The sequence below is a fragment of the Chanodichthys erythropterus genome, chromosome 8 (genome assembly GCF_024489055.1).
Source record: "Chanodichthys erythropterus isolate Z2021 chromosome 8, ASM2448905v1, whole genome shotgun sequence".
Lineage (NCBI taxonomy): Eukaryota > Metazoa > Chordata > Actinopteri > Cypriniformes > Xenocyprididae > Chanodichthys > Chanodichthys erythropterus.
This window is the reverse complement of record NC_090228.1, coordinates 10,882,635-10,910,384: the sequence shown is the minus strand read 5'-3', so window position 1 is coordinate 10,910,384 and position 27,750 is coordinate 10,882,635. Positions and strand designations below refer to the sequence as shown.

General features: G+C 36.9%; 1 protein-coding gene across 3 annotated transcripts; it reads left to right on the top strand.

The window, feature by feature from the left end:
• The first annotated feature begins 98 nt into the window (after nucleotides 1-98).
• cnot4b (CCR4-NOT transcription complex, subunit 4b) lies at nucleotides 99-26,937 on the top strand. Of its 3 annotated transcripts, none has more exons than XM_067391777.1 (13): nucleotides 99-231; nucleotides 8,492-8,720; nucleotides 9,487-9,684; nucleotides 11,684-11,770; nucleotides 11,980-12,081; nucleotides 12,802-12,927; nucleotides 13,006-13,124; nucleotides 13,394-13,597; nucleotides 14,780-14,834; nucleotides 14,984-15,239; nucleotides 15,322-15,843; nucleotides 22,159-22,380; nucleotides 24,798-26,937. In XM_067391777.1, the coding sequence occupies exons 2-13, from the start codon at nucleotides 8,547-8,549 to the stop codon at nucleotides 25,109-25,111; spliced, it is 2,379 nt and encodes a 792-aa protein (XP_067247878.1). In that variant the 5' UTR covers nucleotides 99-231; nucleotides 8,492-8,546; the 3' UTR covers nucleotides 25,112-26,937. The 3 variants fall into 3 exon arrangements, 2 of the variants coding, with proteins under 2 accessions (XP_067247878.1, XP_067247877.1); XR_010895703.1 differs by lacking the exons at nucleotides 99-231; nucleotides 24,798-26,937 and adding exons at nucleotides 1,486-1,661; nucleotides 16,606-16,762 and having other exon boundaries at nucleotides 22,159-22,285; XM_067391776.1 differs by lacking the exon at nucleotides 99-231 and adding an exon at nucleotides 1,486-1,661.
• The last annotated feature ends 813 nt before the right edge of the window (nucleotides 26,938-27,750 follow it).

The window sequence follows — 27,750 nt, the reverse complement described above, 5'->3', positions numbered from 1 at the left end:
ATTAAAAAAAAAAAAAAAAAAAAAACTTAATTCACTGTCTTTCATGAACCTAGTAGCACAGAACAAAATCACCATTATTCTATTCATTGTTTGCATATTTTGATTTCTTTTTAAGCTGTTAATGTGTTCTCTGTTTAGACTCAGATATCCACCCCAGATAATGTGTACGTGAAATGTATTCTTCTGAAAGTCTTGGCCTGTGTCTCCACCTACTGTTGAACTTCAGAAAAGGTACAAACTTGTATTTTTAAGGTCAATGATTTTCAAGTTTTCAATACTAATCTTTTAGTTGTGGACTGAACTAAATATTTCACCTTGATAAAAAAAAAAGAAAGAAAAAAATTAGATAAAATTCTTGGCAGGCTTTTGGTCACACTTTTACACACCATTTTTTTCCTCAGCTATTGTTAATATTTGTATTAGAATTTTGATTTTGGTTTTTGATTGTGGTTTTATTTTTAAATAGTTTAATTTATTGTTCATTTTATTATATTTTATTTCAAAATAAAATGCTGAATTCTGAGTGTGAATCACAGTTGAATTTTTTGAAGTAATTAAAAATTTCAAAAAAAAAAAAAAAAAAATGTACGCACCAAAACGAGTTATTGTATGAGATGAAAGAGTGCTGTGTAAATGACCTTGTTGAGCGGTATTATAATTAATAAATGTTGCAAAATTCAAATTTATAAAATTTAAAATGTCTCTTTTTGCTCTGACAAAGCAGCAAAGATAACCAGTAAAATAATTATGAAACATAATTCATGAAACAAGAAAGGTGTGAAAAGTAATGCACAAATAAATTAAGCCATTTTATTTGCAAACAAATATTACAATGAATAAACTGTGCAAATGTGTAAAATAAAAACATGTGACTACTTGCTCCAATAAAGAAGCAAAGTTAAACAGTAAAACAATATTGAAACACCAATCCATGAAACAGTAAAAGTATAATAGGTAATGCACAAATATATCATATTTATTATTAATATATTGTACTATTATTGGTTATGCTTTATTTTAAGGTGACATAGTTACACATTACATAATAACAGTAAATTATGCATAATTACAAGTAACTAACCCTAAACCAAACCCTAACCGTAACTCTATAGTACGTACATACATGTAGTTAATTAATATTACTCTATACTTATTTGAGTGTGTACAATGTAGCTGTCACCTTAAAATAAAGTGTAACCCTATTATTTGCCTACAAACTTTGCAATTAATGCATTTTGCAAATGTATGCAATTTAAAACAGATCACAGTTTGCTCCAAATAAAATGTTACCTGACATTTCTACTATATTTTGAAGTTTTTGAATTCAAAACTTCAAAATATAGTTCTCTAACATTTCCATTGCCTCTATATGTAGCACACTACATTACCCACAAACGCACACGTCCGTCATCAACTGCGCATGCGCTGAAAAGTCACAACTTGACGCGCCCCCCCTCCCTATTTCAATGTAAGATGGTGGTTAGGAGGCACTACCGCTCTACAGAGAGGCTGTAAGAAATAAGGACTGGTGTTTTCGCATCAAATCACACAGGAGCAGTGAAAAAACCACCCGGGAAATTATATTGTGACGTGTTGTGCTAGACCTGGGCCGTTCAGATAGATTTTTTTTTGCTGTGAATCTGTCTGTACAGATAGACAGGGTGAGTATCCCACCAAGGCCTCTCTTGTCCACCGCCTCCACATTCAGCTGCTTTCCTCTCTCACTTCACCTCTTTATTACATATCTCATCCCTCTTTCTCCCTCAAACGTCCATTTCTTGTGGACATGCCTGTATTTGTGTGTGTTTCATCAGCCTGACATACTAACGTTAGTCGTCCAGTTAGCCGAGTAACGTAGCCGCTAGCCGAACCGTTTGACCGGCTTTTAATAAAATACACGAAAATTATTCCTCGCTTCGCCAAAAACTGACTTATTTTTTGTTATGCAGACTTCAAGACAGTATATAGTATACGTACACTGATTTTAGTGTATATTACGCCTCTTGAGTAACTTCAATATGTATTAGCTTAGCTGGTTTACTTAAAGGCATTAACAAGGAAACACAATTCATTTCTGTGCATGCTTATGTACTTAGAGGGAATTTCCTTGTGATTTGAGTAGGAAGTTGGTGTTTCTTCTATGTGCAACATCAGTTTACAAATACGTTATTTCTATGACATTGACATTGCTCCGTTACTGCAGTTCATTTCTTTATTTTTGTCCACACCCTTCATTATTGTGTGTATGTTGCGTGTTTCAATAGGCAGACCACTGACAGGAGGGGATTGCCACAGGTTTTTATTGACCAAATGGACCTGTCCTTTCCGCAAGCAATCATATGAAGTCAGAGTCTCTCAAAAGAGAACATTTTTGTGTTTGGTGGCAGCACCATGTTCCTGGACTCTAGTTACTGTGTTGAGTGTGCACTATATACTGTTTTGTCAGCAGTGGGCCTTTTGAGCTTACTATGTGCTTTTTGTCTTTCAGATGCAAGCAAATTTTTTAAGAAATAGACAAGCCAAAAGCCAAGCACTTTGGTTGTATAGAAAGAAAGATGCAATGAAAGTGAAGGGTGGCTGAGATTGTTCAGTTTGTCAGCAGAAATAAAGTCATACAGATTTGGATCAGCATGAGGATTAGTAAATGTTGGCCAAATTGTTATTTTGGGGGGAACTTTTTCCATGTGATTTGACACTAGGTTTGCCAGTCACATTTATCACGTCATGTATTACATTTATTTATATAGCAGGTGCTTTTATCCAAATGAGGAATAGCAATTAATCTTAAAGAGGCAATAAACACGAAAAGTGTTTATTTTTAACTAGATGATGATGATATAGTTCTAAAAATAATTCTAAATATAAAAGAACAGCAGAATACACAGCACAATTATAACAATAATGGCACAGACGAACGATCACATAAACAAAGTCACATACATTTTTTTTCCAGCTGATGAATGATAAAAACATTGACAGCTAATCAGAATCCATTTTGCTTTCAGAGCTCGAGCATTTAAAGCGACAGAAGACATAACTGCAGCACGCACTTAGAATAAACAGAACAATATCATCTGCTGATCTGGACACTAATATCGTTATCATTAGGGTTATCTTTATATTTATTGTTCTTGGTGTGAATTGGCTTTAAAGGAGAGTTTTGCTTAGACTGTGCTGTTATGGGAGCGATATCATTTGGGAGCAGGTTTTACGTGGACAGGGATGTCTAGGCCCAGTTCCAGTGCAGCGTCAGGCATTGTTTGTGCCAGACACAATGTTTGTGAGACAATTTTCTGGCGAGGGTCACCGCTGCTATATGATCCCACTCTGAATGGACATCTGCCTTGGTGTTCAGTTGCATAGAAATGCTCTTTGTCTTTATAGTTGGTTGAAAAAAGTTGCACCTTTACATTCAATCTCAATGGGTCAGCCACAATTCTGGCAGTGCAAGAAAAAGTCGTCTTTTAATTTCAGCTTTAGTAAGATCTGAAACAATAAAACTCAGTCATTTTGTGATTAAAGCTGTTTAGTTTTGACAGATCGCTATGCAGTGTGCCATCTCCGATATGTTAGAAAATGGATGCACCCTTTGTCTCATAAAGTGTTATATTTTATTGTTTTTGTTTTTTGTGCTGTCTGCCCAGAATAGGTTTTTGTGGTACACAGACATATTTTTCATTCCTTGTCGATGCCTCTTCCATCTGCTCATGAAGAGCAGCCCACAAATGGACACGACTCCCACTCTGATGATAATTTCAGCTACGCTCTTCTATGACATCAGAATGATGCCAGCTGAGACAACTGTCCATCTCTTCACAGAGTGTCGACGTACTGCATTTGTCATTGCAAAAGGCGTGTTTTTGAGCCATTTTATTTTTTACGAATTAAACATCATAATGTATTAAATTCAGTCTGTATTAATGTACAGCAGTGTTGTTACTGTGTAGCTGACTTAAATTTGTTTGTTGTTTTTAAGGATGTTTCATTGAAATCAGTGTACTAGAGCTGCTGAATAGATGTAACTGCATGTTCACCACCTTTCAGACCTTCGATTTGACTTGCACATAAAATTAACTGTCTATTGCAGAAACGCTTCTAAAATGTTACCAAAGTAAGCTTTATTTTGTGATTTTTGTTGAAAGCTGCAGTTTTGCACAAGTTGTTGTTCTCATCCTTTGTGTGGTTAGTGGTGCTCTGTTGTTAAATAGCTTTAAGATGTCTGTTGTGAAACCCTTCAATTTCTTTCTAGACGGCATAGTGTTCCTGAGATTTGCATTATTTAAATAGTTTCAAATGTTGTTTTTCTATTAAGGTTCTAGCAAAAGATTTTCTTTATTATTTTGACCATCAAACATGCATAGTTAATAGTACTACAAGTGAGAGATCATAAACGTTCACTTCTCAGGGTCTCAAATACTGGAATTCATTCAGTTTTTATGCTTTGAAAGGTGTGCCGGAGAGTTCAGTGAAACACTGGAAACCTGATGGGCCTGTGATTAGCAGGAAAGTTTTCTTTATGATTTAAGATTCGGTATGCTTTGAAGAAAGGTTATTCCGCATTGACCCCTACACACAGGATTGAGGGCCCTTCACATCGTCCTTTCAGCGTTCAGCTCTCACGGCACACTTGGTTAATGTATATACGAAAACATCTATCGTTGCCAAAACTCAAACATTGTAGGCTTAGATCATTGTTTGTTCCTGTGCTTTCCTAGTACCTTGCAACATTTGTGTTAGTCTGTCTGCTCAGAAGAGATTTGTGGATAATTCTGGCCCCTTTGGTGGTCAACAATCACACTAGTTTAATCCAGTTTGGTATGTGTTCACACTTGGTTTACAATCAGAATTGGCACTCTGTTACTGTTTTTTGTTTGTAAACTGTTCAAAGGGCAATTGTGACTTTTTATTGGAGTTTGATTGCATATTATGCATCTTTCTTTCACAACATGTGCATGTGATGTTGGATGCCAGATGGAATCATGCCCCGTGCGGCTTGAGTATGTCTTTGGGGTTTGTAATCATTGTGATGAAATCAAATCCCTTTTTTACAAGAGTGATGGTTAAATATTTGTTATGCATCATCCCCAGCAGGGGCCAGCGGAAAGCTTTCATTACCCGCAGCTGATATCCGCCTCTACTGGGAAGGAATCCCATCCTCACTAACAGTGGGAATTCCTTCTCCATACAGTTCCTGTGGATGGCAAAAACCCTCACACCCTGTTTCTAATTCCATATCGGCATGTTAAGGAGATAGTGAGCTGCCTTTTCCCCACCTCCCCCCCCTACTAGCTGGGGTGAGACCTTGTCGATCTGAGGAAGTGCTGATTACCCTACATGTAGTGCAGACCGCCCTCCTGCGTTCAATCAGCATTTCCCTTTTAAAGGGTGATTCAAGGGGCTGACTCCTCCTGCTGTAGTCTGCCTGCCCAGGATGGGATATTTTTAGATGGCTGACCCCTCTTCACACTCCTGGTGCTTCCGCTACTGACGGAGTGACCAAAAAGACTCCTTGAAATCAAAATTGGAGTTTTGTTGGCTTTTAGTCTGTGTCTGTTAGTTATGAGGCTATATTAATGAAACGTTTGGGGTTAAGATTGTTTTTGTTTTATTTTTATAGAAGTCACTTATGCTCACGAAGACTGCATCAAAATTACAGTAAAAACAGAAATATGTTTTCTTTTTAATATATATTTTGAAATATAATTTATTCCTGTGATGGCAAAGCTGAATTTTCAGCATCATTACTCCAGTCTTCAGTGTCACATGATCCTTCAGAAATCATTCTAATATGCTGATTCAGTGCTCAAGAAACATTTCTTATTATTGTTGAATGATAATGATCATTGTTTTGTATTGATTAATAATTAATTTGTGGGAAATGCAATACATTTTTAAGGATTCTTTTATTAATAGAAAGTTCAGAAGAATAGAAATTGTTTGAAATAGAAATCTTTAACATTACAAATGTCTTTACAAATTTAAAGTATACTTACTGCATAAAATTATCAATTTCACCATCCCATCCACAAATAAAAAGTTTTACTGACCACAACCTTTTGAACGGTCATATGCTACTGTACTCAGGGCTTAACAATAAGGATGGCCTGCTGGCCCGGAGCCAGTTCCCAAAAGTCACTTGTAGTTTTAGACTAGTGACTAATTGAATCTTTTACATGCATTTTTTTTTTTTGTGCCTTGCAAATGTTTGATTTTCTGTGAAGCATTCTGTGTTGTTGTAGAAAATTCCGCTTGTTGGGGATTGTCCCACTGGCAATCAGCACTCTGATCAGGGAGAAGTCATCAGATTTCCTTTCCACCTTTTATTTGTGCAAGATTCCACCTTGTACACATGGCAGTATACAACTGAGGTCAATGAATTAAACTTGCACTTAAGCATGCTTCACATGAGTGAAAACACTACAAACTCTGGTTGCGTCACTTGCGTACCATAGAGTACCTCACTTACACTAGAATCGTATCTGCTAGAAATTGTGTAGTGCGTAGTATGTATTTACATAAGCATTAAGTATTTTACATAATACAAACCCTTAACGGATATGTAATATAGTTCAGCAAATAATACTGAAAGACACATAATGTAAAGAATTAATAACACCGTCACCAAGATAATGTTATATAGCTGGCTAACATGGATGAGTGCATTTCATAATGTCTAAATATAATTTCAAAAGCAAAACGTGTGAAATTTATTTGGCAGTGGAAATGGCTAATAAGCCAATAAGTTCTCCTTGACTGCAATCTACTGGTTATAGTGTTAATTTAATGTCTTTTGTTATTTTTAAATAGGTTGTTTGTTTGCCACCAAGTGTTTTCCTACATCTTGAAACTTTTAGTTTAAAGGGTTAGTTCACCCAAAAATGAAAATTATGTCATTAATGACTCACCCTCATGTCGTTCCAAACCCGTAAGACCTCCGTTCATCTTCGGAACACAGTTTAAGATATTTTAGATTTAGTCTGAGAGCTTTCTGTCCCTCCATTGAAAATGTAGGTATGGTATACTGTCCATGTCCAGAAAGGTAATAAAAACATCATCAAAGTAGTCCATGTGACATCAGTGGGTTAGTTAGAAGTTTTTGAAGCATTGAAAATACATTTTGGTCAACAGCAACAGTGTCGCATGATCAAGATCGGCCCGCGAGTAAACCTGCTCTGAACTTGCGCTGCTCTGTCTATTACTGCTCTGAGCTGATAAACTGTCTGCAGCTGCGCAGCTCAAACAACTAGCGCTGTTTCATTCCATTTCCATTTCGTTTGCCATTTGATGTTTCTCATATTCAATAGAAATGGCAGCTCTTATCAGTTGGGCAATGTGGTGGTGGCACCAGTGTGACCTCTAACAAAATTTTGTCACACCGGTAGGAAAAAAGAGCCCTGACTATAGTTTGTAAGACACTGCTGGTTCTATAATGTTTTTGACATTAGTTTAACATGGCATAGATGAATCTCTCCATGGAAGCTACATACTCCGGTCTGTTTGTTTATGAACACAAGGCTGTCCTGCATTTGTTCTCATTTGGGAGCTACGCTCAGACCATTGTTTGATAAATGGACCTCATAGGGAAGTGCCACCAGGGAACGGAACTGTCTCGGACAAACCACTGTATTTGTGCTTGTCTATGTTGTTATTACAGAGGAGTTTCAGTACTACTGCAGAAACAAAGACACTAAACCAGAATGTGACAACAAATATGGCCAAAAGAAAACTGATTGACGCTAAGAGGTAAATTAGCTTGAATTGGCTGTTATTTTGCCCCACTGCTAATTTAGGTAAAATTGGTCCCCCCATTAGTGTTTTAAATGAAGATGTTAGCAATCTCATTCCCACACATAACACCACAGAGACATTAGATTGCTTTTCAAACAATGCATCCTACATTAGCAAACCTTGTCATGAGCCCTTGGATCCATGTTCCATACGAGGGTCCAAAACCTAATTTTCAGTAATTGCTGGAGCTGCACCTACACATTTCGACAACCAGTTCATTGGATGAACCCTAGAGGATACAGATACTTATTGAAACTGTTGCAAATGTTTGTGTGGGTGTTTGTGCTTGTCGATTCCAATTATGCCTTCAATTCCTCTTATGACTTGAGTTTTAAACTCCTCCTCCCACACACACAAAAACACTCTTACTAGTAGCAGACTCATTATTGGCTCTCTGTTGCAACCTCTAGTGTGCTTTGAGACTATTTGAAGGATATGAGCCTAATTCTGTCTCGTTGCTTAAGATTACACAAGACTTTTGGCTGCATTTCTAAACCTAGAAGCTTCATTTGTTTAAAACATTTTTGGCCCATGATGACCAAAAATAATAGTTTTATTATTATTTATTATTATTAATTAAAAGCATTAAAGCTAGTATAGTTTAATAGTAATATTAAATTAATATATATTTTTTAATTAAAATATTGATATTAAAAATATTTTTAAACATGACATTTAAGTTTAAATTTGTTTTTCTCATCAGCTCTGCCTCTGAACTGTGAGAACACCCCGCTCTTTTCTCTGCGCCGTGCCATAGGATGTCCCGTAGCCCTGAGGTGAAGGAGGACCCCATGGAGTGCCCACTGTGCATGGAACCATTGGAGATTGACGACGTCAATTTCTTCCCCTGCACCTGCGGCTACCAGATCTGCCGCTTCTGCTGGCATCGCATACGCACAGACGAGAATGGCCTTTGCCCAGCCTGCAGAAAGGTAACCAATAAGCCGAAGGAACCTGTGGCACATTAATTTGTTTCTAAGAAATTGCTCTATTGGGGTGCTTGAGATGAGCTGTTTTAATGGCTAGTATTCAGCATCCCATGGAACATTGCTGGAATAATTCACGCTCCTGCTGTTGCCTTAAGTTCTGCATGATATTATCATTGCTGTACAGCTGTGTGGATGGAACATAAGCAACACAACAGACGTCCAGTGCTTGTATTCATTTTATAAACACTCCCAGCCAATCGCTAAAAGCAGTCCCTGTAGGGTCCAGTTTACTGCAGCTCCTTAACCTTAATGTGCATAATGCACATCATTATTTCCATGTTTATTGCAGCATATATCATACAATATGACTCTAAAGTGTCTGCTGATCTTTAATCAGGGGGCATATTAAATAAATTTGCATTTCAAAATTAAACACTGTAAAGTCTTGAATAGCACATTTATTAATTTCAATATTGCTGTTTATTAATTTGTTACATATAACATTGTTGCATATAAAAATGATTCACTTGGGAAATTTCAGCATTTCTTTCAGATATTAAACTGAAAGATTTTGATTAAGATTTAAGACATTATGTGTTGTATTTATTTATTTTATTTTTTTTAATGCCATGAATGTAGCCTTTGATTTTGATATGGCAATAAAACAATCTTAAAAGAATAATAAAAATCTGTCATAACCTGATTAAGTGAAACAAGATCCTTCTTCTTTAGTTGTCATCTTACGTCTAGAATCTTATGTTTGGTTCAGCCCTATCCAGAAGACCCTGCAGTGTACAAACCTCTCTCTCAAGAGGAACTTCAGAGGATAAAGAACGAGAAGAAGCAGAAGCAGAATGAGCGAAAGCAGAAGATCACAGAGAACCGCAAGCACCTCTCCAGTGTGCGAGTAGTCCAGAGAAACCTGGTGTTTGTGGTGGGCCTTTCACAGAGACTCGCCGACCCCGAGGTGATTCAGCAAACGCAATGCTTTCCTAACAACTGATGTCCTTCACACTCAATATAATCAACTCAGGAAGTCCATATTCAAACACCAAAACTTAAAATTCATCTTGGTGGTTTTTTTGTAGTAAGCTCTCAAAATTCACCCACATATGATTTCCATGTTTAATAACAGCTTCACTGCAAGCAAGATGTAGAAAGGTAAACATTTTTGATGTTTCCCATCAAGGCTGTTTAAATGTTGAAAAATTGAAGGTTAAATTAAGGTTTCAATTTACAGATGGTAAATGACACAAGCACAATTTCTGTAATTAAATTTGTTTATTTTACATAATATTTACTAAAATAATTTGAAAATTATAAAAAAAAGAATTTGAACATGATTTTAAAAAAATGGGTTAAATAAACAGATTTATATAATACCAAATTCTTGATTATTCTAGTCCTGTTATTGCATTTTCAGATATACAGAAATTGTTAAAAACACGAATAAAAAGCAATAACAGTGCACTCAATCTAGTAAGTCAGTGTGCTCTGGGAATCATATTAAAGACAAGGCAACAGTAATTTTACATACAGTAAACTGTGTATATAATGTTTAAATGCATATTTTCTGAATGCAAATGGTATATTAAAATGCATTTGCCTTTCGTAAATCCTGCTTACGACATGTATTGGCTAATGCTGATAATTAAAAAAAGCCAAATCTCTCAGCCATGGCAATATATATCAACGGACTGCTAGTAGTTACTGCTGTCAACAAGTTAAAATGTGCCTTGTGGAATCACTCTCACTTTATACTTTGTGTCAGATATGAAAAATTATAACTATTGGTGCTTCCAAAGCATCTTTGCCATGGGAAAGCACCCATTATGTTCATGAAATCTACTATTACACATTTTTATGGCTGTTCTTTTGATGTTGTACAGGATTGCTTCCATCTAGCTGCACGAAATTCCTTGAAGATGTGAAGATTTGATTTTATGCCACATATCATCAAATGGAAATAAAACATGAGACTAAATGGTTTCCTGGGAAAAAGCTACCTGCCCACTAGCTGCACTTAGCCTGCATTACCAGCCCACGAAAAACAGCTTTCACACTCTTTTCGCTCCCTTTCTCTGACGCTCTTTCTCTCCCTCTATTTGCCATCACAGCTGACGTCATGTGCCCTGAATAGCTCTCAGCAGTGAACAAGTTATTCAGTGAGAGAGAGTGAGAACATGTCTTCTAATTCCGGCCCAAATGATATAAGAAGCCCGAAGCTTAAAAAAAACATCAAATCTTTATTAGTCACAGTGTTTTTCAGAGGGGTCTTTGATTTATGGGATTTGTCTGAATTTACTTTCTGTACCGATCGTTCTTTAACATATCATGTCAGTCTTTGTGCCTTTGTTTATTTCACACTGAGGGTGTGAAAAAAAAGTGAAATGCAAAAAAAGCGAGAGAAGCTGCTTTACTCGAACAAAGACTGCAAAGAGACTTCCGGACTGCTTTCACAGTTCAAGAGTGACCAGAATCTCAAAAGCACCCTGCCATCGAGGCAAAGCCCTCCGCCAATGAACTGTCAGTTACCCGCTAGAGACCTACTTGTGTGCCACACTTTGTTTTCAGTGTTGATTTGGCTGAACATTGTGGACATCCTGTTGATAGTGTTTAGTTCGTCAGTTCTCAATACAGTATGTTATTCATACAAATCCTGTTTTTATCTTGTCCTCAAAAGCCTTGTTGCGTAAAATGGTTTACGTAAGGTTTTATACGTAGAAATGATCTTTGTTGATATTTGCCACAGTACTGATGGTGTATATTGAGTTCTGAACCCAGATTTAATATGGCGCTCTCGTAATAATTGGTGATTGAGTCATATCCTTCCGATGAATCATGATAATCAGGTATGCGCTCTCCCTGTGTGAATCAAGTAAACAAACTGCATTTGCATGTGCTGTTGATGATCTGCAAATGGCAATCAGGTCTTTTTAAATATATAATTGATGTTTGATTTGCAGGTCTTAAAAAGGCCGGAATACTTCGGGAAGTTTGGAAAGATCCACAAAGTGGTCATCAATAACAGCACTTCTTATGCTGGCTCACAGGTGAGCTTCGCTTTCTTTTCGGTCAACCTCTTGCCTGCTCAAATATTTTGCATAATGAACATTTTAATGAAAAGCCTGCCATTTGTCATTCTTTTTTTTTTCTTTACTACAGCAAATAAATACTGATTTGTTTTGCTGATCTTCATTTCTCTGTTTTGTCTGATTGTGTCTGATTTAATCATCTAATGTGCTCTGAATTTTGTCCCCAGGGTCCTAGCGCCAGTGCCTACGTCACTTACATTCGATCAGAAGATGCCCTCAGAGCTATACAATGCGTTAACAATGTTGTAGTAGACGGCAGAACACTTAAGGTAAACTGTTATGAAGAACTTTAAGTTTGGGCTGGGCATTGAAACAAATTTCACAATTCAGTTTGATTTTGATTCACAAGCTTTTGATTCGATATAGTTTAATTGGAGCCTTTCAGGTACAGTATGTGGCAAATCTCTCAACTAATGATATATATTATAATCACTATAATGTTAAAGATTAAAATTAACTGATTTCAAATGGTGGCAATCATTAAAAACATGAAAGATTTATTAAAACATTTAATACTGATAACAGGTTAAGAGAAAATACAATGAATATGCAATATAGTGCATATATTTAACAAAATGCTCCTCCAGAGTTCATTTTTCTAGATTACTAATGGGTTTATGGTTATTGAAAGGATTTTCTGAGGTAATTGTAACGTTTTTTGATATTGTTTTCAAGCTGTTTTGACATCTTTCGGCGGTTGAAACACTGATTGATTACATGTGATATGATACAGATTGTATCTTTCAGATTTGTATCTTCTGATGTTCATTTATGTTTATTTTGTGCTGTAACTAGTAGTTATGCAGTAGAAATGATCAGTTCACATGGGATTCTTGGTATTAAGATTCTTCAAAATGAGAATCCATTTAAAAGCGAGAAATCTGTTTTTTTTTATTTTTTATAACCCAGCCCTATTTTCAGTACTTGTACAATATATCTAAATGCTTCTTTTTTTAATATATATATATATATATATATTTTTTATGCAGGCTTCTTTAGGTACAACAAAATACTGCAGTTACTTTCTTAAAAGCATGCAGTGTCCCAAACCAGACTGCATGTATCTTCACGAGCTGGGAGACGAAGCTGCTAGTTTCACAAAAGAAGAAATGCAGGTAACGTTGCAGCTTCCTGCAACCTCTTTACTGATGTTGATGGACTTTTATCTGAACTCTTAACATTTGACATTGCAGGCAGGGAAACATCAGGAATATGAACAGAAACTCTTACAGGAGCTCTACAAAACAAACCCCAACTTCCTGCAGAACTCGGCGGGGGAGAAGACAAAGGGCAAATCGGGCACATCACAGAGGTTTGTACTCAATCATAACACAGCAGCTCCAATATAAAAAAAAAAAATTCATTTCTATATTTATTTATTCAGAAAAAACATGCATTGACATGGATTTTTTATTTATTAAAAATAAGTCATTATAATCTAGTCATTTATATTTTAATTAAGGATTGAAAAGTATCCAAAAATGGTTCCCTCTTTTATGTTCAAAGCTTTTATATTGCATTAAGTAGATGGAGCATCTCATTGTTTTGTTCTTAATCTTGAATTTGTGTCCTGATCCCTAGTTCCAACAGTAACAACAAAGAGGCGTGGCCTTCGTTACAAACCACAGGGAAGACGCCCAATGGGCTTCCAGAACACCATAAGACCCCACCCCTAGATGGCGGCTCGGACTCTGAAAACATGACACCGGACGGTCCGGACTCAGAGCTGGGCCTTGGCCCCATCGCTGGGCTGCCCCCCTTCACATCAAACTGTGACCCTGTCAGGTAGCCAGCCTGTGAACTTCTGCCCTTTGCCTAACTCTGTCAGCCTTTTTCTTTTCCAAATTCTCTGAAACACTTTATCATATTCTCAAAGACTAAAAGGCACCAAGGTTACAGTGTTCAAGACATTGTTGGATGGTAGTACAAATGCTGAATACTATATAAAGAGTGTTAAAAACTGTACACTGAATCTCTCAAAAACATTTTCAAAATAAGGAAAAAAGCATTTAATTTGTTTGTAAAATTGCATCTTTTTTTTCTTTGACGTTTATGACAATTAAGAATGTTTTCTTCCAAACGTCTTAAAGGGTTAGTCCACCCAAAAAGATCATCATTTACTCAACCTCATGTCGTTCCAAACCTGTAAGAATTTCCTGCATCTTCAGAATACAAATGAAGATATTTTTAATGAAATCTGAGATATTTCTGTCTCTCTATTGACAGTCTACAAAACTGACACACTGACACTTGAAAAAGTTCATAAAGAGATCGTAAAACTAATCCTTATAAATTAAGGATTAATCCTAATCCAAATGTTCTGAAGAGAAATGATCGCTTTATGATGAACAGATTGAATTTAGGCTTTTATTCACATAAAACATTCATCAACTCACACATCAGATATGGTATATGTAAGCTCAAGCATGTTTGCTTGACGTGTGAGAACCAATGAGGTTCATTCTCGTATGTTATGCAGCACGTTTGACCTTCCGCAAGAGGTTTGTCCGTGTGCGACAAGCAAGTATGGTTGAGCTTCCGGTTATGTTCGCTGATCGATGTTTATATGTGAATAAAAGCCTTAAATTCATTCTGTTTATCATATAAAGCAATTGTGTCTCTTCAGAAAATTTGGACTAAACCTCTCAAATCATATGGACTAGTTTTACAATTTATTCATGAACTTTTTGAAGCGTCAAAGTGGTACTATCAATGGAGGGACAGAAATCTCTCAGATTTCATTAAAAATATCTTCATTTGCATTCCGTAGACGAACAAAAGTCTTGCGGGTTTGGAATGACATGAGGGTGAGTTCATGATGACTGAATTTTCATTTTCTGGGCGATCTAACCCTTTAAGGCATTTTTTTTTAACGAAAGGTTTCTGTCTTTCTAATTAATCTCATTGGTATAGTGCTTGTAGTATATGAATGTACTTGATTCTCATGTTTTTATTATTTTTCTGCAGCCCGAGTAACAAACCTTCAGATTGCTTCAGTATAAGTAACGGAGAAACATCACAAGTAAGTTCCTGATTGCCTGTCCGTTCTTTACCTTTTAGAATGGCAAGCTGTACACCTAAATAATGTTATCTGAATCACTTATCTTTTATTAGGGCGCTTATTAATGTTTTAACATGAGGTGTTTTTTCTTCTTTACCTAAACTCTTCAGATTCCTGGCAACGACTCTCCATCGCCCCCTCCTGGCCTGACCAAGCCATCTCTAGTGGTGCCTATTTGTGTAGCAGGGCTGACGGTACGGTCACCTTTCGAAGGAGCAGCAGCCGAGTCACAATCACTCTTTTCAGACAACAGCAACTTCCGGCACCCCAATCCCATCCCCAGTGGCCTGTCCAGCTTTTCCAATTCCCTTCACAGCAACTCTGATTGGCCCACTGCCCCAGAACCACAGAGCCTCTTCACGTCAGGTACCCAGACCCGTATAGACTTAATCATTCACATGTATGAGCAAAATATGAAATGTACTCTTATTTGTCTTCAATCTGACAGATACCATACCAGTGTCGTCCTCTACGGACTGGCAAGCGGCCTTCGGTTTCGGCTCTTCGACCAAGCAGCAGGATGACGACCTAGGCTTTGACCCCTTTGACGTCACCCGTAAGGCACTGGCTGACCTTATAGAGAAAGAGCTCTCAGTGCAGGATAACGCCTCCTTGCCCATGACCGCCACAAAGTCAGCGTCAGTCTTCCCCCATGGGCCTTTACTCGGCCCGCTCCACAACGCCCCCTCCATGAAAAGCCCACTTCAGCCTCCTACGTCCTCACACTATGCCCCAAACTCCAGCCTGCCCTCACGAGGCTTCTCCCAGATCCCACACCGCTTCAACTCCTTCAGCTTTCCCGGCCAGACGCAGACCTCTCGCCACAGTTGGATGGGCATGCCCATGCGCAATAACCTCCCGCACTTGAATCACACCGGGCCCCCTTCCGCTGCACAGCATAGCAGCTTTTTGGACTTGAACTTGGCGCAACAACATCACAGTACAGGGCTTGGAGGTATCCATATGACAGGTAAGTGTAAACCGGCGCTGGGATCTGTGTGTGCGTGACATCAGTTACAAATCCGTAGTGTTTTGTGTATATATGTGTGTTGTTGTTGTTATTATTATTATTATTATTATTATTATTATTATTATTTAAAAGCATTTTAAATGAAAACCATAAACAACAATAATACAAATTAAATAAAGTATAATAGAAATGACTAATATAAATATTAGTAAAAAAATTATATATACAAAGTGTTGGGGAAGATACTTTTAAAAGTAATGTTATAATATTGCGTTACTCCCTGAAAAAGTAACTCATTGTTCTATTTTTCTATTTTTATCAAATGTAAAGACCTTTTCACACCAAAAGTGGAATGAATAAGCCTCAGGCTTAAGTAAGTGCAACCTTACTCCCGATTTCTCTCAACATGGGTACAGGAGAGGTGTCAGTCTCTAAATGGGAAAACAAAGTAACTTGCATTACTTTTTTGAAAAAGTAACTAATATTTTGTTGTAAATCTAAAAGTAATACTTTAAAAAGTTTTTAAAAAGTTACTTTACTAGTTAATTGACAATAATCTAATTTCGTTACACGTGTGTATGTATGTATGTATGTATGTATGTATTTTTTTATTTTTTATTTAAAATTAATTTCTAAAATATACCATATTGCTTACATGCAAACTGCTTTATGTTTGCATTATGGGTATCTGTCATTGCAAACTCAGCCTCTGGTGGGCAGTGTGGTACAATTTTCATAACATTTAGCAATTTACATCATCAGAGCTCCATCATAGAAGGTTCTGGTGATTGCCAAGGAGTCTCTTATGGAATGAAACCACATGATTTCAAGTATAGCAGTGAGACCGGTGTCACATTTTGTGCTGATACAAAGCATGTAAATCATCATCCCCTGAGGACACCTTCATGACAGCTGTGGTGTGCGTAATGCATGATACTTTTTTTACTGCCTACTTTCTTACCTTTATCATTTTAGGTATGTTTCTGTGGTTCATGATCTGGACTTGTGACTTTAATAAGTGCTTTTATTTAAAGTAGCCAGTCTAACCAGATTATTTCAGTTTGACTTGGAAAAAGCAGATGATTCTGTGCCTAAACTAAGACAAAGATTAATGTTTACAAAGATGAATTAGTTTTTCTGATGCGAGAAAAGCCCGTAACTCTAAAGAAAATATCAAACACCAGTATTATCTGTCTGAAGAGAAAGTACTCAGACAGGGGGAAGAGGTTACAGTTTGACATTTCATTCAAGCCCTTACCTGAACCTGTCAGCTAGGAGCAAAGCTGTAAAAAATCAAATATCATAAAACACGTCATATTCAGTTCAGATACTATAACAACATGGACTGAAGATGCATTTAAGGTGATATATAAAAAAGCAGTATGCATCTCAGTTGGGTTGTCAGCTTTAAAGTGAACAGATGTAGCTAGTAAAACTAGAACAACTAATTTCTCTAATTTCAAAACATGTCGAACATCTGCATTTAACTACAAACAAAACACTGCAAGCGAATTACTGAAATCAGGTCTGAAATCAAAATTTTTTTTGTACTGCATGGCTGTTTGTTTGACAGAAGTAGCTTATTACTGTAAAGCAGCTGAGACTGAAATATGTATTTAAGTCAGTAGCATTGGTTAGTTACTCCCCAACTCCATCCTGAATTGATCTTTCAGGATTTCAGTTCATTTAAATAGAAAGTGTTTCCTTGCGGTCTAGCTGTAGGGCTTTTTATGTGAAACGATCTAATCTGCTGACACTGCTGTGGAAGTGTAGCATTTGTTAACATGCTGTTTGTTTCTCAGCATGCCTCTACTTTTTAAGATTAGATTAACTTCTATTTCAGTTGGTGCAAAAAGAAAGGATGGGAAATTGGAAGTGACCTCAGGGTTTCATTACTCATAAAAACAATGAATAACTAGCATCACTACTGGCTTCATTTCTGACTCTGTTGTGCTGTGCACTGTATTTTATGTTTGTTTCTTCAATATATGAGTCTCAGTGAAAGAAATGGCCTTCCCTGTTTGAAATGGTGTCCTCCGGAGGATGCAGCTGCCCAGGACCTGGGAGGAGAATGTTGCATTATTTACGAAGAAAAGTCGAGATACCAAAATAGGCTGGAGTGCCAACACATGCAGTCTCATAACTTGTTAGAAGTGTGTTTGAGTGAGAGAGAGGTTTCTGCTACATGGAAAATGTAGATTTAGATGTAATTGAGCATTACTGAAGTAAGCAAATGATAAATGAGAACTACCATAAAAATAAGCTGATTGGTTGACTATTAGGGGTTTTTTTTTCTTTTTTTTTTTTTTTTTTTTGCTGATTTATATATTTAATTTGCGTTAACGAAATTATAATATACAGAGAATTACCAAAATGGAATATTTCACTTACTAATTTTTATTTACTTAAATTTATCCAAAAATAACTAAAAACAGATATTATAATAATAATCCAAGTTTACGCAATTTTCAGCTGATATTACTAAATATCAGCATGGTCTAGAACTGGACGGTATTTTGTGTGTGTGTGTCTTTTTTTTCATAATGATGAAACTGTTTTTGTGATGGTGCCAGAATTGGGTGCATTTAAGATTGCATTTATTTGATCAAAAATACAGTAAATATGACATTAAATATTACTATTTAAAATAATTTTTCTATTTGAATATAATTATGAGAAATCATTCAAATATGCATATTTTCTGTTCAAGAAAAATTTCTTAGTATTATCAATGTTGAAATCAGTTGTGCTGATATAATATTTTTGTGGAAACCTTGATAATTTTTTTTTAGAATTCTTTTGAGAAAGTTTAAAAGAAAAACATTTATTTGAAATAGAAGTCTTCTGTAATATTTATAAATGTCTCTTTTGATTAATGCATCCTTGTGGAACAAATGTATTAAGAATAACTTTGAAACTTTTAAGTAGTGTATATAAAACATTTTTAATAGGGATGCACTGATATGAACATTTTGGCTGATAGCGATAACTGATAATTCTTATATTTGAAAGCAGGTAAACAATATATAGGCTGATAAATCTAAATTTATATAATTTGAGAACCTGATTACATAAGCAGCCAAATTAAAAATGAACATATATTGGCCTATTCCAATATGGTGGCTGATATCATGCATCTCTAATTTTTTTTTTTTTATTATTGAATTTTCAGCCAAATTAACTGATATATAAGTAGTTGCAGTGATTTGTGCAATTTTTTTTATTGTTATTAACATACCCTAGCTTAGCTGATCAATTGCATAGCAAACATTCACTTAAAGTCAAATGATGCAAAAACACCTTCTCTACAACCTTTACAGCCCCTCAAGAGAAATTATGTTCCTTCTCTTTGCTTGCTATGATTCTGAGTTTAGCTTTTGTCCCATCCACATAAATAAAACATGATGACACTTGTTTATCTGAGTATGCAAATGGGAACATGGGTGATTGTGTTAATGCCTGACACACTTGGCTAGAAGAGCATTTTCCAATCAGAAGTAAGAACTGTGGAGAGCTTTAAAAAGAACACCTCCTTCACCTTATTCAACACCTCATTCATCTTATCTCCTTCAGAGGTGTTTCATTAAAGCCCAGTCCACTTCAAGTGTTGATATTGAGTGTCTAGATTCTCATATTGGCTCGTTCTCACACTTGACTTGACTAGGTTTGGCGGTATCGACTACAGAACCAATTCAGCGTTTCCCAAGTGAGCGTGTGACTTCCTCTGTGTTTGAGGCTTGATCACCCTTAATTTGGTACCTGAGGAAAAATAATTGGTCACAGAGAAAACGGCTACTATATTATAATGAAATATTTGTGTTTTGTGTGCAGGAAATTTTTAGCTGTGATACATACACTTGAAAGGCCAATGGAGAAAGTTCCTTTTTGCATTAAAATGTAGATACTACATCTACCAGCAGGGGCTAACTGGCCCATGCTAACCTTGGTTGAGACCCATTAAGTCTTGTTTTAACTGAATAATGGAGTAATAAACGCATAGCTGACTTTGCAGCATCCAAAGTTTGACCCCTGCCCACACTCAGAGGGGGGCTCCGTCTGCTCCTTAAATTGCCATATTGCAAAATAATGAAATTAGAATCATGGCCTGTTTGACAGTATCGGTGCTGCTGGTGTCATGGCCAGTTTCATCTATTGTCTGAAGACCTTTTAACAGCAGCCTGTCCCATTAGACTCCATCTTGCTGGTACACTTGCTGTGTGGGTTAAGGCTAGACTATAGAACTTAAAGAAATTCCATGATGGCAATATTCAGTATACTTTATGTATTTGCTCTGAAATTTTCCTAAAAGGTGTATTATTTTTCTTCTCAAACAAATTACTTCCAATTACCATGTTTATTCAAAATGTTTAATGCAGGAAATATAATGCCGTTAAAAAAAAATTGAAAGAGATTTTATATAAATAAACGAATTAAATCTAGATTTAATTTTTGAATATTTAAATTAAATTTTACTTTATAGTATATTCATAAAATTCATTCAAATAAAAATAAAGTAAAGCACATATTTGTAATATTTACCTTAATTTATTTGTACTAAAAAAATGTATTGCTATTTTGTACTTCATTGCAGAGATTTGGAAATTTGAGTGATGCAATCAAATTTTTTAATCAGTGTTTTTAACAAAATTATTGAACAGGACCGTTTTGAAGAAATTCCCGACCCTCTGCTTTTTTCTTTAATGAGTTTAAAAACTGATTATAATAAATATACAGTCAAACCAAAAATTCAGACATTTTTGATGTATTACATGTGGGTGAAGGACATTATAGTTCATTTATGTAAGTTAGGATAGCAAAATAAAGTAAACTGTGACACATTAAACCTAAAATTTCTTCATACAGTGGACTACCAGTAAAATTGATGATAAATTTGGGACCAAAAATTCAGAAAATTTGAACTGACTGTTTTGCTTAAGTGTTATCTAACATAATTAAGATTTTTTTTTCTGACACAGTTTAACTCTGAGATCTTGTCATATTTTATTACCATTTTTTAAACCACAGTGAATAAACTGTATTAATGAATGAAATGTTCAAGGTGTCTGCATAAATTTTGGTTTGACTGTACGTCTTATTATGAAACTTTCTGGAATGCTCAATTCTGATTCCCAACCTATAAATGACAGTTGTCCCAAACAGTCGATTTTCTTCTTTGCTGGGCCTAGTTTCACATATTGTATTACTCCACAATCATTTTTCCCCCCTCACATATTAAAATAACTTACTCAAATTAATGACAATGAATTGTATATAAGCCAGTCCCTCATGTTGATATTTTTATGGCCAAGTTTTTGCCTCTTTATATGTTGCACAGGGAAGGAAGGAAGGCTTTGAGGGAAGCTGATTTAAAAGGAAGGTGCCCAGAGAAGTTTGCTGAGTCTTAAGTCAAGCTCAGAGGCTAAAGGCTTGTTTTTTCCCTGCCAGGGTTGTTATCTTGTTCATTCCATTCCCCTGTCTTTGCAATTCTTCCTTGTTTGTCCCTCTCTCTCTTTCTCTCCATTCCCCCCTTCATCATCTTTGCTGCTTGGTTTCTCCATCCCTGTGGGCAGAAGCAAACCTTAGGAGAATACTGGCCTGATTAGAGAAGAAAGGGTTTATTTTGGCCTGGGTCCAGCTGAAAGAAGCTCTGCATTACTGAAGCCGCACGTCTCTCCTCCAGTATGACACAGAGAAAAAATAAATGAGAAACTAATTGAATAATAACGGGACTGTAAAGAGCTTTATAATGATTGTTCCTCCATTAGAAAGGGCAAGTCGACTCAGAAGGGAGCCAAAGATCACCTGTTGTTTTTGCTGAATCAAGTATAAATCATTATTACAGTAGCAGCTATTAAGATGCAAGTCCAGCTTTGATAAATGCTGTTTTTTGATGCTATATTCTAAATGAAATGCAAGAGAATTAATTTAAATTGTGCTTTTGTTAGGGCTGTCAATCGATTGCCAGTCGTTATATGCCACATAATTAATCAAATTAATCACTTGATTTAATTGTCACATGGAGTCATTTTCACGGCATGAGCCTTGTTTTTAATTTTGTCAGTATAAACATAGTCCTACTTTACTGTTGCGCTCTTTTCAGCTGTTTTTGAGTGTTTGTTTTTCACAATTTGATTAAAAATTAATCACCAAATTAACACAACTAGCAGCACTTGTTTTTGTGTTGTACAAGTAAAATATTGAAACTGATAACTGCTTTTTCTTTCTCCATCTCCTGTTTATCTCTCCCATCTCTTCTTTTCTGGTGCCTTTGTGCACATGGGTGTTTGGATTCCCCACCATCGCCCTCCCAAACAGAAAACAGCACCTCAGTAGAAAGTCTAAATGTGAAGGAGTGGCAGGACGGGCTCAGAGCGCTTTTACCCAACATCAACATCAACTTTGGTGGACTGCCCAGCTCCTCCTCATCCTCGTCTTCATCCTCCTCCTCCTCCTCTAGCGTGAACCACACGGGCGGCATCTCGCACAGCCTTAGCTGGGACGGCACAGCCAGCTGGATGGACCCCGCCATAATCACAGGTACAGCCTGCATTGCATTCACAACAAATATTTGCCTTGTAAAATGCCCCCAAATTTTGATAGTTAATAATTTTCTTCCCTTTTCACCTGTTATTCTCTTGCCTAGTTAAAGTCTATAATAAATAAAAAAGTTATGTACACAAAAATACTAATATTAAATGTTAACATTTGAATATATATCATTACTTTTCTTAATATTAATTTTTTTTTTTTTTTTACTGATGTTGATAATTCTGACAGGATTAAAATCACAAAGCACATTTGTGAAATAAATTTACCTGACCTCAGGAAAAACTAGGCTCGTTCAAATTGTGCCTTTGGGAGCTAAAATGAATAATGCATTTAGGCCTTTTAAACATTTATTCTGTAACCTTTTCACTAAAAATGTCAGAGATGTAAAGCCATTTTAAGGGCCACAGAAGAGGGCACACGTTTCAGATCAGTTCGATCTCCTGCACTTTCAAGCGGTCTGAAGCATCCATGTGGATTCAATCAGACATCACACAAAAATACTGCACAAACACCAACAATCAATATACAAAGTGATTAAATACACAATGTACGTTTATAGTGTTCTTCTTTATCTTATTGTTCAAGCAACATTTTCATTTAGTCCTTGATAGACACAAACTAAATTGTGCAGATAAATTTGTAATCAATACTTCAAGCAAAGTTTTGCCATTTTTCTCTCCCGGGTTGAAGGGAAATAGCAACGTCGTATCTGTTGCTCCCTAAGGTCGAAGTTTCAATCTGTATGGATGTCACGGATGTTGTCTGGGTGCTCTCAGCGGCTGCCTGCAGCATCCATCATCCACAGGGGGTTTAGAATTAATAGCTCGCAGCAGGCTGGCATGTTTTAAGTGGTGCAAAAGCACCCAAAAACACCCTGTTTCCTTATGCAATTAATCCCATTATCGCGAATGATTTAAAAATGTCCTCAATAATGTCGCCTACATGATAAATGGATTCCTACTCAACTGTAGAGCAATGGATTTGTTGACAGCAAACAAACTGTTGCTCAGTCCTGTTTAGCACGGTATGCGGTTATGTTTAAAGTGATTTATATCTGTCAGGGATATGCACGATTTATGTTTTCAGAACTTTAATTGTTTGCCTAAATCTCTTTATTCAATAATACATTAAAATGTGATTCATTTCCCCCATGGCATAAATAAAAAAAGGGTGTCCTTATATCATAGCTTCATTAAAAGGATTAAAGAGAAATCTTAAGAAAGTGATGCAGTTTTGTTAAAATATTGTTAGTTTTGTAAGTCATGAAGACAATTATATTATAGAGAGAACTCTTGCAGACCCTCCTGTTTATCAAGCTTATTAATTTCCTAAAATATCAGATAATTTGACCTTTTTAATAATAAGGCAAGGTTAGTTCAGATTGTAAAATGTCATGCAGTGTGACTCCATAAAATTTAATAATATTTAGGAATAAAATGATTAAAAAAGAAAATTTGATTTTGTATTCAGCATTCAACAATTGTATTCAACATACACGTATTGAAAGGAATTAAGTTGTTACTTTTTACTTGATGATTACACTAATACCATTTTAAGCTAAAAACCAATATAAGCAAAACCATATGGAGCCAGCGTTAAAGGGTTAGTTCAGTTTAAAATGATAATTACCCCATGATTTACTCACCCTCAAGCAATCCTAGGTGTATATGACTTTCTTCTTTCAGACGAATACAATCAGAGTTACATTAAAAATCACTAAAGCTTTATATTGGCAGTGCACGGAAACCACCTGTTTGAAACTTTAAAAAAAAAGTGCATCCATCCATCATAAACGTGTACTTCACATGGCTCCAGGGGGTTAATAAAGGTCTTCTGAAGCAAAGCGATGCATTTGTGTAAGAGAAATATCCATATTTAACACATTATAAAGTAAAATAACTAGCTTCCGCCAGACCACCTTCCATATTCAATTTACGGAAAAAGCATAACTGATATTGTTTCGTAAGTTGAATATGGAAGGCGTAGGACGTAGTGTAAGCATGCGAGAGGCATTATACTTTCTTCATAAGTTGAATACGGAAGGCATTCTGGCAGAAGCTCGATATTTTACTTCATAACGTGTTAAATATAGATATTTACGCATCGTTTATGATGGATGGACGCACTTTTTTTGAGCATCAAACAGGTGGTTTCCGTGGACAGCCATTAGTAAACTTAGGAGCATCAGGGTGATTTATTAATATATCTCAGATTGTGTTCATCAAAAAGAAGTCATATACACCTTGGATGGCTTGAGGGTGAGTAAATCACAGGGTTATTTTCATTTTACAATTTTCAAGTGAACTAATCCTTTAATACAAAAATGAACTTTTAACAACCTGGCACATTAATTTTAAAATTTTAAATGTTGACCCTAAGTTTTCTTATCACTTTGTACCTTTCAGGTATCCCAGCATCCTCAGGCAACAGTCTGGACTCTCTGCAGGATGACAATCCTCCCCACTGGCTCAAATCCTTGCAGACGCTCACAGAGATGGATGTCCCTTCCGGCTCCACAGTGCCCCCCCAGCCCCCACACAGCGGCCCCTTCGGAGCCCAGTACCCCCACAGAGCCGGCTGGACCCCTTATCCAACCACAGCCACGGTCAACCCCGCGACCCAGTTCCACTCACCTCCCCCAGGCTTCCAGACCGCCTTCAGAGCCTCAGCCCAGGCCTCCACAGATCTGCTACAGAGTGCCGGCATGGACCGCCATTAGGAACTGTGAAATCCTATTCCCCTTATCCGAAGAACAGCCGGCAAACACGGCAGATGAATCAGTACAAAGCTATTAACAAAATAACAAGATTATGTATTGTTTTCTCTCTTCCATCTTGCTCTCATTTTTGTCCCTTTTCCTGGATTTGTGTTTCCCTTGGTTCAGTCTTTCTTTTTCCTTGTTGCCCTAGTGCTCTGTTCCAGCTTTCCCAATTCAAATGGTCACATAAACAAGCCAGTTGTTGCAGCAAAGCATAACAAGTAGGGTATTACAAACTCCTTAGTAATACGTAACATTAACGTCAGTACATCATTTTTGGAACTCTACATACCAGTACTCAGAAACAAAAAGGCATCATCAATGATGTGTTTTCCAGAAATTCCATTGGAACCAAATGGAAAGAATCAAACGAAAAGTGTCTTGATTTAGAAAATAAGAATCTGCCTTCAAAGCTAAACCAAAAAGAACAGCACCTGTTCATCCATCTGCACAACAGAGCTACTTCCTGTGAGAGTCCTTAAAGCCATGCCGCTAAGCAATCAAGTAGATATCCAAAATCAAAACAGGGCTTCAAATTTTTTTTTTTTTTTTTGATCAAAGGGTACTTGACTTCCATTATTCTGACGGATCAAAGGCATAATGATGGTGAAGCAAAAAGCACTTTTACCGTGGATCTTTGGCCTTTAACTTTGTTCTACCTTTCTGCGCCCTTGTTAAAAGGGAGATGCATTTTAGGGGTCATAAACGTGGTGCCCACTCTCAACGCGGCATTTAGCTGTAGATGGATGCAGGCCTTTGCCTTTGACCCATCCGCCAAATTGCCTAGTTGGTCAGGGGGTCTTCCGCTTTAGATCGCAACACCGCGGTTAACCTCTGTATCAGAGGGCGGCACGTTGCGAAATTAAGAGGAATCGAGAGCTGGGTAACACCGACCCCTTTCAAGCGCAGGGCTCGTGTAGCACACGGGACGCCACCGTGTGGTGTTTCTCATAGCTGCCTCGATGTACGTGGCCTAATCAGTGTTTACGCTCCAACTATGCTCCCTGAAGAAACTTGAAGGTGTGCGAGGTGTGCAGAGTTTTAGGAAATAGATCTAGATTCGGAGTGAAATGACGTTTTTAAGTGTGAATGCGTAGCGTGAAACTTTCCTCTGAACGACAGTGGGAAAACTTGCATTTGGTGGGTGTGTGGAGAAAATAATCAGGGTTAAAGGGCTTTTCGAAAATCATGAGGGTGATTATGTTGATGTGATTATGCCGTTTGTGTCTGTAGCAGTTACTTTGCACGTTTTTTTTTTCCCCACAAAAGCGATAAAAGGGAAAGCTGGGATAGTGGCTCTACTGGGCAACTTGGGTTCTGGCAATACACAAGGGTCTTGTCCAGGACCTTTAACACTGTTTGTCACTTCACCCCCCCCCCCAATTACCTTCTCAGTTTTCTTTTAATGGTCTTAATCCTGTATCAGCTGTGTAGGTTACTGCCGACCGTTCGGTATTCAACAGTATTCAAGAGGAATGGATAAATTAATCTCGACGACAATGACGAAACCAGTACAGTTTAACTTTGGGTTTTACACAGTGCTAAAATGTAAGAAAAAATTAAGAGCTGAAGGAAATTGTACCTCTCTACAGGTCTGGAGGAAAATAAAAACTAAATCTTAAATAAAACATGAAATGCCATGCTTGAGTCGAAGTGATCCTTCTCATTTTTGTCTGTCAACCTTCAGCTTTCTTTCCACCCAGCGCTCTGAGACTTGATGAAAGGCGACGATGGGCTCCGTCACACATTCTCACGCTACCCTGCAAGCGCTCGGACACATCCTCCTCATTTGCGTCAGCACTTGTCTGCGCTTGCTCCTTTGAGAGATCAGGTCTGGAAGAGGGTTTGTGCCACTTTGCTTAATTTTTTTTGTTCCCTTTAGTGGGTGTCAATACCAACCTCCAGTGCGCAAGTGTTCAAATACGTTCGGTGCGGCCCAATTAACTTTATCTCAGTAAAGAGGCAGCGGCTCCTAGATAATGTCAAGAGTGCATTAGGCATTTGCAGCAAGCTTACCAAGCGTTCTGCTTTCAAACGCTCAGCAGAGCCACTCTGTCATGCTCTCATGCCTAAATTACTGCAGTGCTGATCTAATTGGCAGTGTAAGCTGCCAACAAATATGCAATACTGGAACTGCAGCAACTGGGCATGTGCTTTCTCCAGGGCCTCAGTTATAATGACCCAAATACGTAATATATTTATACGTAGCATAGTTGAGTCAGTATATATAGACACTGAATGATTGAGTGGCTCATTTCTGTTCTATCACCTTAAGATGATTTGCATATGTATAACAGTGCTATTTAATGGTGTAATTAGTTCAATGAGGCAGGACCTGAAATCGCTCTAGTCTAGTCAAGTGGTTCTCAACTGGTTTCGCTTCATTTTTTAAAATCATACTGGAAACATGCAGATGAAAATACTGTACTAAAATTCTCCTGTGCAACTTATTCAACAGCACAATCCTAAATCTACAGCACTAAAGAGAGAGTGTGACCAGTGTATTGTGAACAAATTATTCAGTTTCTTAGTTCGATTGACTTAGTTCAGCTGGCTTTGAGACTTAAATTAATGTAGTTACTGACTAGTTGAACTTCATG

Bases quoted from the DNA above. Each gene is read 5' to 3' on its own strand.
- cnot4b (XM_067391777.1), top strand. From the start codon at position 8,547: ATGTCCCGTAGCCCTGAGGTGAAGGAGGACCCCATGGAGTGCCCACTG. The intron at 13,125-13,393 runs GTTTGTACTCAA...CCTGATCCCTAG, and splicing joins AAATCGGGCACATCACAGAG to TTCCAACAGTAACAACAAAG. The intron at 14,835-14,983 runs GTAAGTTCCTGA...TAAACTCTTCAG, and splicing joins GTAACGGAGAAACATCACAA to ATTCCTGGCAACGACTCTCC.